The 19,335-nt window shown below is 46.2% G+C and overlaps 1 protein-coding gene across 1 annotated transcript in view; it reads left to right on the top strand.

The window, feature by feature from the left end:
• Positions 1-644: 644 nt before the first annotated feature.
• m1ap (meiosis 1 associated protein) overlaps positions 645-19,335 on the top strand; it is a gene marked incomplete at both ends in the record, with an annotated part of 226,913 nt that continues 208,222 nt past the window's right edge. Inside the window, 2 exons of the mRNA XM_084336968.1 lie at positions 645-890; positions 2,341-2,538. Coding sequence (XP_084193094.1) covers positions 645-890; positions 2,341-2,538 — 444 coding nt within the window. The remainder of the gene's footprint in view (positions 891-2,340; positions 2,539-19,335) is intronic.

Below are 19,335 nucleotides of genomic sequence, written 5' to 3'. Positions count from 1 at the left end.
AAATTATTCATTAAGGTGGGATCAAGCTCTGTACCCCCCCCCCCCCCCCCCCCCATGCTGCTTTGACACCTGGATTTCCCCAAGGGGATTAAGAAAGGATCATCTTATTTTATCAGGGGGAAAAGCTGACATGGGCCGCCTAACAATAAAATACAACGGGCGAATGCGAAAAATGGAAAGACGTGAACGGAGGTGACAGACGCAGCTTCACTCGGTGCGTACAGCGTTCACTCAGGTTGAAAACTTTTTAACATAAATGAGGAATTCACCAGGCAGGATGGAGCAAATATAGGTATATCTTAACAATGAATAATGAAATACACTGACAAATATGGATGCTCTGTAGATATTGAATAGGTTATATTTAGAAATGGTCCCGTTTTTGTAAATGTCAACAATGCTACTTTTTGCACCAAAGACACTACCATGTCTCCACACCAGTTTAGCTAGTTATCAACTGTCAAATTGATGTGTAAAGTGAGACAATAATTTCCCTTTGCCTTGTGGCTGAACGTACTTAATTAAGATTTTAATAGGAAAAGTATTAATTTGTTCAGATTCCATCCCAAAGAAGCTGGGAATGGATTAAAATCTAAGTCTTCTCTTACCTCAGTATTTGTTGTTGTTTGTCAGATTCCATTTCCATGGACGGCAGGAAGACAGCGACAGGCGGCGGTCAGATGTGCCGCCCCTCCTCGTTCCTACGGCAACCACCCAGGGTGCTGATAGTGGAGGCTCTGCCGCCCTGGTGGTCAGAGGTCCGCACTACACTGTGTGAAGCCCTGGATAACTTCCTGTCCCTGGCCTGTAGTCTGGACGGACCCTGTAGGATCCCTCTGCTCAGCCTGTACGCCATCAGCAGGCAACAGGAGTGTCTGCTGCCATTCGTGGTGAGAGAGACTCTGTGTGCGTCTGTGTGTGTGAGAGAGAGAGTGAGAGAAAGTGTTTCAACCCTAGGAAGGATACAGTTTAAGGCTGAGACCACTTATCGATGTATCGATAATTATCGATAACTGTGTGAAATCGAAGTGCCGTCACTTATCGATTTTTTTTGCATGTGTAAAAAAAAAAAAAAAAAACTTTTTTCTTACATTTTTATTTTTTATTTACCTTTAGTTTGTGTGTGTGTGATAATAATATTCTTTTTTTGATCCACTTTTTCTCCTCCTATTTTTCTGTATTTTCCTCCCATCCCAATTTTTGTCGTTATGCCAATTCCCCCTCCCCTTCCGGGTCGTTGCGTGCATGTGCCCCCCACTGGTCAGTCTAGGTAGCCCTGAAGTCTATCACATGCTTCCTCCGATACATAGGAGACAGCCAGCAGCCTCTTTTCACCTGGCAGCGAGGACTCTCATTGGTGAAGTGTAACGCGTGGGAGGTCACACTACCTTCACCATTTCCCTCCCTCGCTGTGCAGGCGCCCTGACCGACCTGTAGGAGTCGCTGTTTACAATGACCAGAAGTGATAATAATATTTGTAATTGAATTTTTATATATATTTTTTCTTTAATATATATATTTTTTCATTTATAATAATTTAAGAAATATCGATATATTTATCGATAATTTTATCCCGATTTATCGATTCTTACAAATGGCATATCGTCTCAGCCTTAATACAGTTATTACCACATTAGCTTGTATGGTGGTTTATTTTTCCTCTTGAGGTTCATGTGACATGTGAGAGAGAGAGAGAGAGAGAGAGAGAGAGAGAGAGAGAGAGAGAGAGAGAGAGAGAGAGAGAGAGAGAGAGAGAGAGCACTAGGTGTATTGGAGCCTTGCTGGTTTCTCTGGTGTAACAGGCATCAGTGAGCCAAGAAGAGAAGAGATTTTTAACATGGAGGGCATCTATAAGCCTAAAGGTTAGTATAACGGCGTACCGTGCAGTGAGGGGAATGGCTCCCTCCTTCCTCTGGTCAATGGCCTCTGACTATACACCCTCAAGACCCCTATATGCTAGAAGATACTCTGTATCTTCTAGCTGCCTGAGAGCCACTGCAATTTGGGTTCCTGGGGGGGGGGGGGGGCATCAAAGCGAAGCAGGCTACTCTCTGTCCTCGCTCCACGATGGTGGAGCAAACTTCTCACCACAGTCAGGACAGCTGAAACCTGTCCCATTTTCCGCCTGGGTGGGAAGTGAATGAGCAACGCTCTCTCCACCACCGTTTGAAGTGCCCTTGAGCAAGGCACTTTACTCCCAGTTGCTCCAAAGGAGCTACTCGGTGGCCAACAGTGTCATGCTTGTACTGCGTCGCTCCCAGGTGTGGCTGTGTATAACTGTGCTGAAAAAGATGTGAACTATCCTTGGTAAATAATAATTTTTTCTTTTCCTCTCTCCAGCAGGTACGTGGTAACCTGGCCAGGCTGCGTTCCTGTGTAGAGGAGCTGAGGTCTATTCCTGTGGAAGGCTGTATGATCGGACCCGCTAGAGCTGGAGAGCTGCTCAGACAGGCCGTGCTGGACAGCCTACAGCAGTTCAAACAGTACAACAGACACACTGCCGCTGTCAGCCAGACCAGCAACAACGGATCCCTGGAGGTCAGTAACCATGTGTTTTCACACTGCTGACTAGTTCAACAAGCAGTTGTACAGAATGAATTTTCATTCATTAGGTCCTAACTGAATCTCGGTCGTTAAAGAACCCAGGACGCATATCGCAAAGAGTAGGGGGTTCCCCGACATTCCTGGCCAAATTCCCAATCAGGTCTCTGACATCAAAGCCACCTAATCATCCCTTCCCCCTTAATTGGCTGATATTGTAGTAGAATCCTATCAATATTGTACAGTACAATGAGATCGCTAACTGGAAGGAGGAAGGAAGGGTCATAAGTGATAGAATTTGGTCTCCTCATCTGACTTCCAATATAGCCAGCAAGGAATAAAAGTGCAGTCCAGACAGGAGAGTTTGAATTCAAACTCATGGATTTATTTGTCTCGGCGGCCCAGAGTGAATAAAAAGGTTGCTTTTCACATACAAGGATCATCAGAATACATTAACATGTCTGTTTTGTACAAAGCATCAACAAGGTTTGCATCTCAAAACCCCAACATGTACATACAACAGTCACTGTCAACATCAATGAAAATAGAGAATTTACTGTATTTACTGTTTTCATATGAGTAAGCCTGGTTTCTAAGATAAGTTACATTCTAGTCTAACCAACCATGGGACCATCCAGCTTACTTACATGACATTCTCTGGTGGTGTGGTGGTGGGAGCGGGGGAGCCACAGATCTGGGGGGCGGTCTGGGCTCCTGAATTAATTCTATGTTCGCTCTTATATACTACAATTTCCCACCAATAATAGCCCATTTTGCGAATACGTTTTGTCCAATCCGGTTGGTTCTTCTGGAAGGGCGGTCCGCCCCTCCCCCTGGTTTCCTCTGTGGGGGCTGACTGCCCCCACCTCCTCAATCTCCTGTGTGGGTCTTTCGGTGTGGTTCCTTTGATGAGTTCAGAGGAGGGCGCTTTTGATGACCCCCCCTCCTTGGCTGCTCAAGTCTCCTCTAAATGAATATATCACTTTAACATTCCTTCTATATGGTTATAGATGTCTAATATCACCCAAGTACAGTCAGTGCTTTCTAGACTGATACCAGACATCATATGAGACTACACCATCAAAGCCAATCAAGTATCATGCTTTTTCATTTAGCTTTGAACTAGAGCTGCCGCGATAACCGCATTACCGCGGTATCGCTGTTGCATCACGCTCACCGCAGAGTTAGGCTGAATACCGCGTCACCGCTGTTTTTTATCATAATAATAAAGTTGGCTTGCGGCTTGCGGCTCTGCAGATATACCCTACTCGGTTCCAAGCGACCCTATTGGGTAGAAGTGGTACCAGAAAAGTCATGTGAAACATTGCAGACCACTGACTGGTCAGAAGAGAGACGCGTCACACTTTGTAGCCTCGCTCTGAACAATAACAGAACGCCGGCGCCGCCATCTTTACTGCCTCGCTAAGGATGCATTTCATTCAGGATTTGTTTGCGTCTTTGCGACAGAACCAAGTGCAATAAACAAAAAAGAATGGATTCACTGTGTATTCTGCCTTATTTATTGATGAAACAAAACCGACATCAACCCAATTTACCACCGAGCGGAGAGTTTAGTGTCACAACAAGATCGCTGATGTGTTAAGTTTGTTGTTGTTATTAGCCTAATATACTACCGTCAGCCGATATACACGAGAGGTAACGTTAAACCCGGGTTTGCTTGGTAGAATACACAATGAGAGGTAACGTTAGCTTTGGCAGAATAGAAGCAACGAGATTCTGGTTAATGTTGTTATTGATTGATTGATTGATTGATTGAAACTGTGTTAAACTCTGGCTTGCTGCAAGCCCTCGGACATCTATGCCCACGGAGCTTTCAGTGTACACAAGCGAGCGGCCCCGCCTGAGACAAACGGAGTAGTACCTGGCTGCAGTGGAAAAGGAACGAAGTACCAGGTGCCTAAAGCGGGTCGAGTCGAGTAGGTACTATGCAGTGGAAAAGCGCCATTAGACTAGAGGCAGGCTATAAGAGTAGACTACTAAAAAAAAAAAAAAATGCATTCAAACCTTTTTTTTTTTGTTGTGCGCACTGTGCGGTAATAACCGCGGCGGTAGGAAATATTTCGCAAATTCGTGCGGTAAGGAAAATATCAATACCGCGGCAGCTCTACTTTGAACCATGTCTTTATTGATTAATGATCTTATACTTATCAGAGCCAGCTATCTGGTCTCTGCTGTCAGTGCTGATATCTGCTATCATTTGGGTGTGACTTTTCAGTTTCTTTGTTCTAGTGGGGGTTGAAATAACTCCCTGCTGTTATCTGCGCTTTGACCCTTTTAACCTCTTTCCAGTTAAGAGTACCCTCCTCCCGTTCGGATGCACTCCTTGCCCTACTTAGAGGCACCTCTCCCTGTAAGGCTTAGGTAGACCGCTACGACGGTACAACCAGCCTTGGCTGCCTTGGCCGCCGCTGGCCCCTCTCCCCCAACAGATCAGGTCTCCACTTCCAGGCTAAGGTCTCCTCAGGAACGGAAGAAGTCCCCTTATTTTACCTTCAGGTGCAGTTTAAGGCTGGGTCCCTTTCCAATCTTAGGAGAGACAATCCAGATCCCTCTGAATTGACACCCCTCATCCCTCTGCTTCCCAGCATTTTCTTTTCAAAAACACTGATCACAGAAGCACAACTCGCCTACTAACCCTGTATCGTCTAGTAAGGTTACTGTGGCCTGACTGTACATTGAGCCAGGTGCATTTATGCCAACACTGTCCAGTCACCTCACAGTCCCACTTCCTGCGTTTCTGTGACTATAAACAGGGACATAACGCTCTCCTGACCGGCTGGCGACCCAGTCGATAGCGACCTCATAGTCCGTCATCAAGTCAGGACCCCAAGCGGCTGACTGTCCGTAGTACCTATCAGCCACTCAGTTTAGAAACCGACGGTCTTGTCCCCATCCCGCTTGCTCTGGGCATGGAAATATTGACCGTTTTCGCCAGCCTAGCCTGTTCACAGCAGGTGCTGTGCCCCCTCCGGTGCACTGCCCTACTTCTAGGTGTGGACTGTCGTCCACGTACCACCCTGTGCCAACATTACCTTACATGCGACATCAGGGCCGACTAGACGGTACCACAGTGGTATGTTAATTCATACCTCGTTACGCACGGAGGCCTTCAGTAACTCCTCAGCACTATAGAAATGTTTAACGTGCGCCCAGACTCTTGCGAGCCCACTGCCGCCTGTTGTGCACTAGAGGTTCGGGGCGCCTACCCCCTCCCTAATGCAACTGTCTCTAGAATCGTTCCTCATTTAGCCCTGCAGCCCACTCTGCTGCTAAAAAGTATACAAGGCATAATGTTATGGTTTCCTAATTATTCACACATTTTAATTATGGAATTCAAGGTCAATATCACCACAATATCAATCCCTGTCTCCTGAGCCGTTGTGTAGTGTGATGTGTGCCTGGTGCCAGTGTATGGCAGCCATTGAGCCTGCGTAGCCCAAGGGTGGGTGCTACCAGTGGTGGTGAAGGAGGCAATTTCCACCCTACATTGTGGGGAGTGTCTAGAAAAGCGCTATATAAATGTAATGAATTATTATTATTATTTTGTATGACCAGAGATACAGTAGAAGCCCTTAGAAGTCAGGCATTTACTGCTACTCTGCCACTACTTCACCACTCTGATTTTGTGACTCCTATTGTTCTCGACCGGGCCAGATTTCACACCTCCACGGCTGGGGAGATTTTCATCTTACATTTTTATTCGTCCCAAATGTCCCAGCCCCATCCGATTTCTTAGATTTTTTCACTGTTTATTTATCATGCATTGCAACACTAATATATGGTCAGTACGCCAAGTCAGACTGCCCATATAAAAATTATCTTGGGGGTCTGAGGGCAGTAGCCCCCGACCCCCTCCCTGGGGAAGCACTTAAATTAAGTACCAGCCCCCGAAAATTAACACCTGAGTGAGTTCTAAAGTGACATTGGAGTGGTAGATGAGTGGCAGTGGGGACGTGATTCTCGAGGGCTTCTACTGTAAGTCAGCAGTTGTCCTGTTGCCTGTAGGGCCGACCTGAATGCTTCCATGCTTCAAGGCTTCGAAGTGATGCCGTGGCTACGTGCCAAGTGCACGATTCCAAATCCAACATTCATTTTGAACATCAGTTCTTCTTCGACAGGGACATTTAGTCAAAAGCCGTCTACCACATAGTTCTCATTTTCCTACCACATTGAAACAAGAATGCGGCAAGAATGAAGCTTGGATTATAAAACCGTGTGGATTAGAGAGGAGCTCTGTCAACAGCTATGAATGGAGCCCATTCCCGGCATTAGCATGAGATGTATTGTTTAAATAGGACTAAGTACTGTAGACCTATCCAGTTCAGCTAGTGTTCCGTTACTTACAGCAGAGCTCTGTTTGTAATGGATGTGAAGAGGTTATCTCCCAGGGCCTCAGCACTATTAGCTTAAAGCATTTTAAGCTTTAGTTTCCAGAATGATTTTTAGCTTGTTTCAACTGTAGCGAGCACACACGCACGCACACACGCACGCACAAACACACACACACTAGGGTTGCACGGTATACCGGTATTAGTATAGTACCGCGGTACTTGAGTGTTCGAAATTATACTATACTGCATTTGGGAAAAACCGGTACTTTTTTAATTTTTAATTTATTCATTTATGCATGCGAATGCCTTCCTATTGGAGCACAGCGCTGCTGTCAGTGGTGACATTGCACTAGTTTACCGGAAGCAACCTTCTGGAATGAAGAACAACAAACTCTAGTTGAGACGAGAGCTAGCATAGCTCGTCCAACGAATGTTGACATTAGCCGAGTTTACTATGCTAAATGTGCTAGCTAGCTAACGTTAATCAATAAAGATCCTCACTGCGATTAGTTAGTTATCATAACCATCGGCAATCGCAGTGAGGATCTTTATTGATTAACGTTAGCTAGCTAGCACATTTTGCATAGAATAAACTCGGCTAACGTTAGCTTATATAGCTAGCGAACTATAATTCTAGTTAAAGTTAGCTAGCTAACGTTAATCAATAAAGATCCTCACTGCGATTGTCGATGGTTATGATAACTAACGTTACGTTAATGCTACAGTAGCTCCTATCAGTACTGTAGTCATGCCATTGATGCCAACATTCGTTGGACGAGCTATGCTGGCTCTCGTGACTACAGTTCCTTATACGAGCATTAGAAAATGTCCACAATGCTATTCGCAAGAATAGAAAATAAATTGAAATACCTAATAATAAGCTATACATAATAATAATAATAATAATAATAACTTTATTTGTATAGCACTTTTCATACAGAGGTTGCAGTTCAAAGTGTTCACAACAGTACAACAAATGAGCGAGCATAGCAAGGTATGGTAAATCACAGTGTTTCACATTAGGATCTAACATCCTAATAGGCTCTCTATTCAGTAATACAAATAATAAAATTGTTTAAAATGATTAAGTTTAAAAATAGTCTAAAAATTATAAAATAGAACGGACATACAACAACAGTAAAAAATACAGGCATAAGCGAGCATAAAAATAAAAAATGTAAATAGCAAGGTTACAGTGAAAAGTGTGATAAGATTGTTCAAGCAGATGAAAATGGCCCAGTTAGGAGAATCAACCTTGGCACGATGTACCTAACTGGAATGGTAAACAACTTTGCTAGATTTAGGTCAAAAGTCATCTTCTCCTCACAACAGAGCATCACTCTAACATACATATGAATTTCATTGGACATGTATGAAAGTAGGTAGGGTAAGAATATAGCTCTGTTTACAGTTTGATTCAGTAATACAAATAATAAAAATAGTTTAAAATGATTCAGTTTAAAAATAGTCATCAGTAAGAAGTAAAAAGTGTGATAACCGACACATGAATTTGATAGGCAGTGTATAAAAGTAGGCAGGGTAAGAATAGTGTAGAATAGTAATAATAATATTTCCCCTTGCCACTAGGTGGTAGCAGATATCTATCTTCAGATATTTGCCTGCATTACCCCACAGTGAAATGCCTGAGCAAAGAGATAGGTTTTAAGCTGTCTTTTAAAGATGTCTAGCGAGTTGGCTTCTCTGATGTTTTGGGGTAGTTTGTTCCACAGTTTTGAGGCATAGTTGATAAAGTCTTTTGACTGTTTCTGGGAGCCTCTAGTAGTCCAGCAGCTGATGATCGCAGTGTTCTTGCTGGTGTGTAATTTATTAGAGTGTTGGCGATGTAGCTAGGTCCCTGTCCATTTTGAGCTTTGTATGTAAGGAGAAGGATCTTAAAGTAAATTCTAAATGTTACAGGAAGCCAGTGTAAAGCAGCTAAGACTGGACTAATGTGCTCTCTCCTTTTGGTTCTAGTTAGCAGTCGGGCTGCAGAGTTTTGGATTAGCTGAAGCCTCTCTGTGGTTTTCTTAGGGAGACCTGTGAAAAGTGCATTACAGTAGTCTAATCGGCTAGATATGAATGCATGAATTAGCTTCTCAGCATCGTTCTGATTAATAAATGGTCGTACTTTTGCTCTATTTCTGAGATGGAAGAACGATGTTTTCGTCACTTTGCTAATATGAGAATTGAAGTTCAGTTCTGAATCTATGATAACCCCGAGACTAGTGACCTCAGATTTGATCCAAGGGGTTAGTCCTCCCAGGTTCTTTATTAATGTTTCTTTTTTAGTTTTGGGGCCGATAATTAGAATTTCAGTTTTGTTCTCGTTTAGTTTCAGGAAGTTCTTACTCATCCATTTATTTATTGCCAGTAAGCAGTCTGTAATGGAGCTAATCGCTGTATCATTTGGTTCAGCAGATATGTACAGTTGTGTATCATCCGCATAGCTATGGAAATCTACATTATGTTCTCTGATGATATCACCCAGCGGTAACATGTAAAGGGAGAAGAGTAAAGGACCTAAGCAACTCCCTTGTGCAACTCCATAGTTGTTGTCGTATATATCAGACATGTGATCTCCTAGTTTAACATAGAATTTCCTCCCTCTGATGTATGTTTTAAACCAGCCTAGCACATGTTCTGAGAAACCGACATGGTTTTCAAGACGATCGATTAGAATATCGTGATCGATTGTATCAAATGCTGCACTGAGATCTAGCAAGATAAGGATGGAGATCTTATTCTCATCAGAGTTTAGCCTGAGGTCACTGATCATTTTGGTGAGGGCAGTTTCAGTGCTATGATATTTTCTGAATCCTGACTGAAATTCTTCTAAGATGTTGTTTTCTTCAAGAAAGGAATTTATTTGAACTGAAACTATTTTTTCAAGTACTTTACTAATGAATGGTAGGTTGGATATTGGACGATAATTTGCCATTTCATTACTATCCAAGTTAGGTTTTTTTTAGTAATGGCTTTACAACTGCTGTTTTAAAGGCATCTGGGAAAATACCAGTTCTAAGGGAAGTGTTTATGATATCTAGCACAGGGCTTGAAACACTATTAAACACCCGTTTGAAGAAAGCTGTAGGTATAGGGTCAATGTCTGAGGTGGAGGAGTTACATTCTGAGACAGTTTTGCAGAGTACATCTAATGTGATGCATGTGAATCTTCTCACATAGCCTAAACTGCCGTGCTGAAAGCTAGTAAACACAGCATCTCTATGGCTTAGTCACAAACGTGATTTATACAGAGACATTTGACAATTGCCCATTAATGGTTCATACATACTGTATAAAGACAACGGAAATCTATTTTATTTTTGTTAAACAGCCTACAATATGACATAACCTAGTTCTAGATTATGATAGGCTATAATCAGTCTCACTCATCAAAATGTTTTCTAGGTAACTTATGGTATCTCAAACTAATTAGGCCCTCTGCTATGACAAATGTATAATAATACAACAAATACTTTTTCTACTCCTTGAATTTTTTTTAACTACAGAAGTCTGCTGCATTTGGCTCACAGAGTGACTCCCCCCACTCAGAAGCAACCTAACCTCCGCTTTTTTTGAGCAGCATATTAAGTACACAAATTAGTCCAAAGATGATAAAAGGCTCAACAGGGCAGTCGCAGAGTTCATCTGTATGGACCAAGTTCCAATATATATACAGTTGAGAAAGCTGGGTTCAGAAACCTTGTACAGCAACTGTTTTGAGTGCAAAAAAAGTTCTCCAGCATTTTGAATGCCATTGCTTTTAATTAAATTTATTTATTCTTGTCATTGTTGTGTTTTAAAATAAAGAACAATAATGACATCTGAGAGTGTTTCCCTGATTTTGAGGAAAAGTATCGAAAGTGTCGAAAAGTATAGAAATTAATATTGGTATAGTATCGAAACTAAAATGTTGGTTTCGTGACAACTCTAACACACACACACACACACACACACACACACACACACACACACACACACACACACACACTGGAAATGCGTGCTTAAAATGTATTTAAAAAAGGAAGGCTTTACATCCGTTACTACAGAGCTCTGCTGTAACAGAACACTAGCTGACACTGAATAGGCCTATACAGTACTTTATTTTAAACATTTACATATCATGCAGAAGCAGGGCTCCATTTATAGCTGTTGACAGAGCTCTTTGCAAATCCACCCAGCTTTATTTGGACGCTATAAAAGACGAGTGTTGTGAAGGGCCAGATTAAACCGAATATATATATTTATTTATATATATATATTTAATTGTATTTGTATATTCTCTAATATTCCCTGATATCCCTTGTATATTCCTTGTACAATATGCATTGAATATCCATTCTAGCCTACTGAACATCCCATAATAGTCTCCATTCTACTATTGGTCGAGACCTTGGTGCCAGGCTGCCATACCCCTCAGACCCAGTTCAAACGTACCGCTCAACATGTACGGACAAGTCCTAGTTCCGCGTAGGAATCTGGCTACCGCACCACTAATGGGACTATTTGTTCATAGTGCGTATATATACTGCGCTACTAAAGTAGGACTTTCTTTTCAGTCCAGTTTCTTACCCTCCAATAGAGTCACAGACGTAAAGCCTCCCCGCGACGCCACGTGTGGGAGTAAGGCCAAGTTCGGCTTACCATCGGTATTGAGACATCGTGTATATTAATATTTGAATAGTCATATTTGGCACTATATCGTCGAGTTGGACGTAGTCTATTAAGCTAATAATAGTCTGTTAATATATAGTGCTTCGTGCGGTGAGAATACTACCGTAGTCAGCACCCCATCGTTTCGGGCAGAAAACTGGCTGCTTATCCAGGGTGGTTGACCCCACGTGAAGCTGCACCCGAGGAGCCCCAGAGCCGACGAGCGAGTGGACCTGTATACCGGATTATTCTACCGACGACAGCCCGCCTTCCCAGGCACGGATTATGCTTTGTATACGTTGATTATTCCATGGATAAAGACCCCCGACACTGCCGTGTGTTGGAACCCCCCCCCCCTGGAGAGGACGCAAGGTGAGGAGACGCTCTGCAAGACGAGGTCGCTTCACGTCTCTCCTCCGTGGACCGGAGGACGCCGGCCCACAAAGAGTCCACCTGCTTTCATCTGTGGTCCAAGGATCGCCGGCGCATTGAACGGCACTACAGTGGGTTCACCTGGGATACCCTTGGCCGGATGAGGCAGCCGGATTCTACCCCCCCCCCTTCCTACTCCTGTCGGCTTACAAGCGACCGGATTAACCCCCCCTAGTGTATCCAGTCTATAATCATCAAGTATCATTGCTGTTATTCCTTAAACTATTCCAGGTCGTATATGTACCACCTGCGCCTTCAGAGATTGGACATTCTCTATTGATATACCGACGAATACTCTTGCCATAAAAGTGCATACTAATTCCCATTCATAAATGTGATTGATTTGATTAAGTGCTTGCTCTACACACCATCGCTGTGTAGAAATAAAGACCTATTTCTAATTCGTACATTTGTGTTGGATCCGTTTCATCTACGTGACAGTGTTCATCATAATATATTTATGCCGAGTACTGGGTGGCCGAATATTAAGTACAAAGGTAGTGGTAGTAAGTATCATATCTAGTAATACAGTCAGGGAATTGTACCCCTCAGTTACAACGAGGATGCATCTACTTTACATTTTCAAAAAGCAAGGCTTTAAAATGAATGAATCTGTAGAGAGTCTGAATCTCCCCTCGGGGATAAATAAAGGTTTTCAATCAATCAAACAATATACAGGTGTGTAATATACAGTGTATACAGTATTATACAGTGTAACAAGTGATGAAATGGAATATATATAACATAGCTACTGAGTAAATATGCTAATCTGATGTATGTACAGTATTATGTACAGTGATACAGGTATAAAGATACTATGGTAGTAAGCCATACTGACCAGCAGTATTAACTATATATATATATATAGTATATACAGCATGTAAAGTGCACAGCGTGGGTATGTATGCAGGTATGTAAAACAGGAATATATGCAGGTGTATTCATACGGATATTGTTGTGAAGGGCCAGATTAAACCGAATATATATATTTATTTATATATATATATTTAATTGTATTTGTATATTCTCTAATATTCCCTGATATCTCTTGTATATTCCTTGTACAATATGCATTGAATATCCATTCTAGCCTACTGAACATCCCATAATAGTCTCCATTCTACTATTGGTCGAGACCTTGGTGCCAGGCTGCCATACCCCTCAGACCCAGTTCAAACGTACCGCTCGACATGTACGAACAAGTCCTAGTTCCGCGTAGGAATTTGGCTACCGCACCACTAATGGGACTATTTGTTCATAGTGCGTATATATACTGCGCTACTAAAGTAGGACTTCCTTTTCAGTCCAGTTTCTTACCCTCCAATAGAGTCACAGACGTAAAGCCTCCCCGCGACGCCACGTGTGGGAGTAAGGCCAAGTTCGCCTACCATCGGTATTGAGACATCGTGTATATTAATATTTGAATAGTCATATTTGGCACTATATCGTCGAGTTGGACGTAGTCTATTAAGCTAATAATAGTCTGTTAATATATAGTGCTTCGTGCGGTGAGAATACTACCGTAGTCAGTACCCCATCGTTTCGGGCAGAGAACTGGCTGCTTACCCAGGGTGGTTGACCCTATGTGAAGCTGCACCAGAGGAGCCCCAGAGCCGACGAGCGAGTGGACCTGTATACCGGATTATTCTACCGACGACAGCCCGCCTTCCCAGGCACGGATTATGCTTTGGATACTTTGATTATTCCATGGATAAAGACCCCCGACACTGCCGTGTGTTGGAACCCCCCCCCCCTGGAGAGGACGCAAGGTGAGGAGACGCTCTGCAAGACGAGGTCTCTTCACGTCTCTCCCCCGTGGACCGGAGAGAGCCGGCCCACAAAGAGTCCACCTGCTTTCATCTGTGGTCCAAGGATCGCCGGCGCATTGAACGGCACTACAGTGGGTTCACCTGGGATACCCTTGGCCGGACGAGGCAGCTGGATTCTACCCCCCCCCCCCTCCTACTCCTGTCGGCTTACAAGCGACCGGATTAACCCCCTCTAGTGTATCCAGCCTATAATCATTAAAGTATCATTGCTGTTATTCCTTAACTATTCCAGGTCGTATATTTACCACCTGCGCCTTCAGAGATTGGACATTCTCTATTGATATACCGACGAATACTCCTTGCCATAAAAGTGCATACTATTTCAATTCATAAATGTAATTAAGTGATTAAGTGTTTATTCTACACACCATCGCTGTGTAGGAAATAAAGACCTGTTTCTAATTCGTACATTTGTGTTGGATCCGTTTCATCTACGTGAGAGTGTTCATGATAATATATTTATGCCGTGTACTGGGTGGCCGAATATTAAGTACAAAGGTAGTGGTAGTAAGTATCATATCTAGTAATACAGTCAGGGAATTGTACCCCTCAGTTACAATTGGTCCTTCGAGCCGGAGGGTAATTAGTGTAATATTAATATAGTGTTATTAATATTGAAATGGCCTATGATGAACACTCCACGAAACGATCCTCCTAACCAACGCCCGCAGCGCGAACGACGGCTCCCTCAGTACTTAGAGGCTTACGCTGTCAGTCAACAACCTAGTCTTCTACTAACAGTAAACGCGGTAAAACTAGAAAGTAAAAGTATGTCTAACCCCAACGCCCAGACTACCCCGACCATAGAGGCCCCTACGGGCTCTAATGTAACTGACCAAGTTCACGGTGGGGACCAGTGGGAACCAGACATGACTTCACACCCCGCCAGTACTGAAGAAGTAGTCCCCGATGAGTCCCGGGAGGAATACAACGCTACCGAGAGAGAACTCGGCACGGAAGAAGACGGGGAGAGCACCGTGGAGATAGAGCTCCAAGGCTCCGCAAGGAGTACCCCGAGGGAAGGCTCCCCTATACAACCGCCTTCTCCCAGCGAGGCAGAGAGGACCCTACAGCAGGCATTCCTCGTCAGCCTGAAAGCCTCTACTGAACGCGATAGACTCCAGGGTGAACGCGATCGATTGCAGCTACAGCAACGGAGCGAAGAAGAGCACATACGCCTGGAAATAAGACGCATTCAGATGGAAGAGAATGTGGCCCGAGACCGAGCAGACAGCCAGCGAGCAGCTGCTGGTGCTCTACGGGACGCAGAGCGCGACAGACAGCAAGCGCAACTAATAGAACAGCTGATCAGACGGACAACACCCTCTCCCTCCGCCAGAGGCTCCAGGAACTCGTCTAGACACACCTCCAGGGCGGCATCCCCTAGCCGAGTAAACAACCCTGAACTTGACCAACAGACGAGGTCTATACCCCCCACAGACCACCTCCCCCCACCGGTCCAAGCGAGACCTAGCAACCGGGAAGGAGCAGCATATCCTGTGGAGAGGCTAAACCAGAGACTACAAGCACTGGATGACCTAACTGAAGACGAAGAGGAAGAGGAGGAGAACCACGCCCGAAGACAGCACAGTACTCTACCGGACCAGGAGGTCCGGTACAGCCCAGGCTATACTCCCGCGGAGCTGCGCTACAGACCCCCGACTCTATACACGGGTGAGCACGACGCACGACCCGCACCGAGGAACAGCACCTGGACAAGCGGGCCATGGTACACTGCCGGTACCAGCCCATACCAAGGAGCGGGAGGAGACTCGCCTAGGAGGCCTCTCCCCCAACGCTCGCCGATGTATCCACAATCAGCGTCATACATTGGCACGCCTATGGTACCCGACTTCACCCAAGAGAACCGGGCCCAGTATACAGAACTCCGCATGTGTCTGGAGACCATGTTGGTGGATGTATTGGATGAACGCCACAAATACGCCATCCTACTGCAGCACTTAAAGGTGCCCCGCGCACATAATATAGCGTTCGCCTACGCGACTTCCACGACCCCATACACAGCAGCGCTGGTAGCATTGGACCAGAGGTATGGGCGCATATGGGATTACGTGATCCAGGAGATCCGACACATCGACCGCTTACCCCCAGCAATAGACAATCGAGCACTGGACGACCTGTCCATCAGAGTGCAGTCCCTGGTAGGGATGTTGGGAGCGCAAAGAGAGAAGGGGAAGTATGAACTTTACGCCAACTCAAATGTGGAAAGGATTCTGGAGAAGCTGCCGCCCGCTCGTCAGGAGCGCTTTAGGCGGCAGAGGGACCACAGAGACCCGAATGGCCCCGAACCGAACCTCCTCGATCTAGCAGACTTCCTGGCGAGAGAAGTCAGCAGCCTACGGCTAGATACATTCGGACGGAGCACCCCTGGCTCCAGAGAAGGAACCAGACGACTAAATGATGGAAGAAGATCGGTGACTGTGATGCACCAATCGGAGTCAGTACCGAGCAGCAGGAGCCACAGTACCCCCTCCAGTACGGAGAAGTGGAAGATAGTGTGCCCCTACTGTGAGAAAGAACACTGGCTAGCGCAATGTGACTCCTTCCCCAAGCTGAACGCGGAGGAAGCAGGTCAATGGATAAAGTCCAACAAGCGCTGTTTTCGCTGTGCGCGCTCACACATGGCAGCCGAATGCCGCTTAAAGAAAAGGTGCACCAAGTGCGATGGAGCCCATCTGGACATACTTCACGACAGTAACAGACGGCGCCCTTCACCTGCACCATCCAGCCGCAAAGCGAGCGTCATGTACATCGATCCCGCCAGCAGCAGTGGAGCCCGAGTACTCCTAAAAGTAGTGCGTGTGACACTAAGCTACCAGAATAAAGTCCTGGACACTTACGCCGTCCTCGATGACGGGTCAGAGAAGACCCTGCTGCTCGCCTCCGCTGCGGCCCAGCTAGGGCTGCGGGGAAGCGAAACCCAAATGACAATTCGGACAATAAGACGAGATTTGAAGACGATAAAGGGCGAGAATGTCTCATTCTCTATCGCAGCAAGCGGCCAGCCTGAGCGACGGTACCAGATTGCAGACGCTTTCACCAGCCAAGAAATAGGACTGTCGCGGTACACATACCCCGTCGCCAAGCTGATGGAGAAATATGCACATCTGCGCAAGTTACCGATCCCGCTCATAGACAATGCTATGCCGACCCTGTTGATAGGCTCCGACCATGCAGACCTCATTGTCCCGATAGACCGGGTTCATACCGGACCCCGAGGCTGTCCTGCAGCAGTCGAGACCCGTTTGGGATGGACTCTCCAAGGCCCGCTCGCCAAATCTCTCAACCGAAGTACAGCCACTAGATGTCTCCACTCTCGAGTCACAGAGGGAGAAACCGCACTCCTGCAACACGTAGAGCGGCTATGGACCCTAGAACAAATGCCCTTTAAGAACGGAAAGAAAGACATTCGCTCTAAAGATGACATTTACGCAATTCACCTCCTCGAGACAGGGACCAAGAGAGTCCCGGTCAACGGCGTGTTGAGATACGCCACGCCACTCCTGCGGCGAGAAGGAATGCCTACTTTCCACGCCAAGACAGACGCCACAGAACGGTACCTGCTGAACACGGAGCGGCGCTTAGCCAAGAACCCCGCCCAAGAGAGTGTATACCGCGCTGAGATTGAGAAGCTCATCACAGCGGGACACGTCACAAAGATGGACATTAAAGAGGCTGACCAGACCACTGAATCGTGGTACGTGCCCCACCACAAGGTCCATCACAACGGTAAAGACCGCATAGTATTTAACTGCAGCTACCAGATCGGATCCCAAAATCTGAATAAAGAGTTACTGCCCGGTCCCACACTCGGCCCCTCCCTACTCGGCGTTCTACTCCGCTTCCGCCAGGAAAAGGTGGCCATCAGCGGGGACATTAAAGGAATGTTCCTGCAGGTGAGATTAGTAGAGGCGGACAAGCCCCTGTTACGGTTCCTATGGAGAGAGAAGCCAGGAGATGAGCACCCAGCCATCTACCAATGGGAAGTCCTCCCCTTCGGAACGACGTGCAGCCCCTGCTGTGCGACATTTGCACTACAGAAACATGTAGCAGAGGACCCAGCAGCGGACGAAGAGGTCCGACACAGCGTAAAGAACAGCTTCTACGTAGACAACTGTCTACAAAGCCTTTCAACCCAGGAAGAAGCCGAGGCTCTCCTGATTAAACTCCGCGCCTCATTGATCAAAGGCGGCTTTGATCTCAGGCAGTGGGCCAGCAGCGATCCGCAAGTACTGCACAGCCTCTCCTCCGAGGACAAGGCAGCCAGCAGCGAGACCTGGATGGCTACAATCCCGGGAGAAGCCCAGGAGATGACCCTGGGATTGGTGTGGCGATTCAAAACAGATTCGCTTCACTACAGACACAAGCCCCTGACTACGGAGCAGGGAAGGCCGGCGGCGGCGCCGACCACCAGACGGAGTGTGTACACAACACTCGCCCGACAATATGACCCGCTAGGATGTATTCTACCGTACACCACCAGGGCAAAAATGATTGTACGAGCATTGTGGGACAAGGACCAGGGCTGGGACGACCCCATTCCCGCACACCTTGCATCCACCTGGAGAGAGTGGGAGATGGAGCTCCACTCACTCCCAGGCGTTAATATGCGCCGAAGCTACTTCCCACCCACGGTGAGGCCAGAGACATGTAAAATGGACTTACACGTCTTCAGTGACGCCTCAGAGGTCGCATACGGATCAGTAGCCTACTTGCGGGCCCAAGACCAGGGGGGAGAGATCTACACAGCATTTGTCCTCGCCCGCTCGAGAATAGCCCCACGCAAGCAACAATCTATCCCACGTCTAGAGCTCTGCGCAGCCCTAGCCGGAGCGCACCTAGCCACGCTCATCCAACGTGAGCTCACCATACCGGTGTCTAGAACAATCCTGTGGTCAGATTCCACGACGGTACTCGCCTGGATCAAATCGGACTCATGCAAGTACAAAGTCTTCGTGGGAGTCAGAGTCACCGAGATTCAAGACTTAACCGAAGAGTTAACCGGAGAAACAGAGTGGCGCTACGTTGATACAAAACAGAACCCAGCTGACGTCATCACCCGGGGGATGCCCCTGGATGACCTCACCCGTCGCAATGTCTACAGTGACGGCCCCGCATTCCTAAGACTCCCGGAAGGACAGTGGCCCATGCCTATCCCGAGGGAAGCAAGTCCAGAGGAGGTGGAAATTAAGAAGTCTGTGTTCTGTGGATTGAGCACCGTAGCCTCCACCGACCCTAACATAAACGATTGCACGTCCATAGAGAGTGCACAACAAAGAACATTCCTGCGGTACCACCCGGAGTGCAAGTCCCCCGCTGATATGTCAGCAGCTAACTACGAGGAAGCAGAATTGCTTCTACTGCAGCGAGCCCAGAGAGACTCGTTCCCCGATGAATTGGCCTGTCTACAGGGAGGAAAGCCCGTCCCATCCGACAGCAGATTAATTCACCTGGCCCCCGAGAGCGACGCTCATACCCTCATCAGAGTGGGTGGTCGCCTACGCAGA

The sequence above is a fragment of the Notolepis coatsorum genome (genome assembly GCF_963971535.1).
Source record: "Notolepis coatsorum genome assembly, chromosome: 1".
Classification (NCBI taxonomy): domain Eukaryota; kingdom Metazoa; phylum Chordata; class Actinopteri; order Aulopiformes; family Paralepididae; genus Notolepis; species Notolepis coatsorum.
Note: the sequence above shows the minus strand (reverse complement) of the source record. Positions and strands in the feature narration are given on the sequence as shown.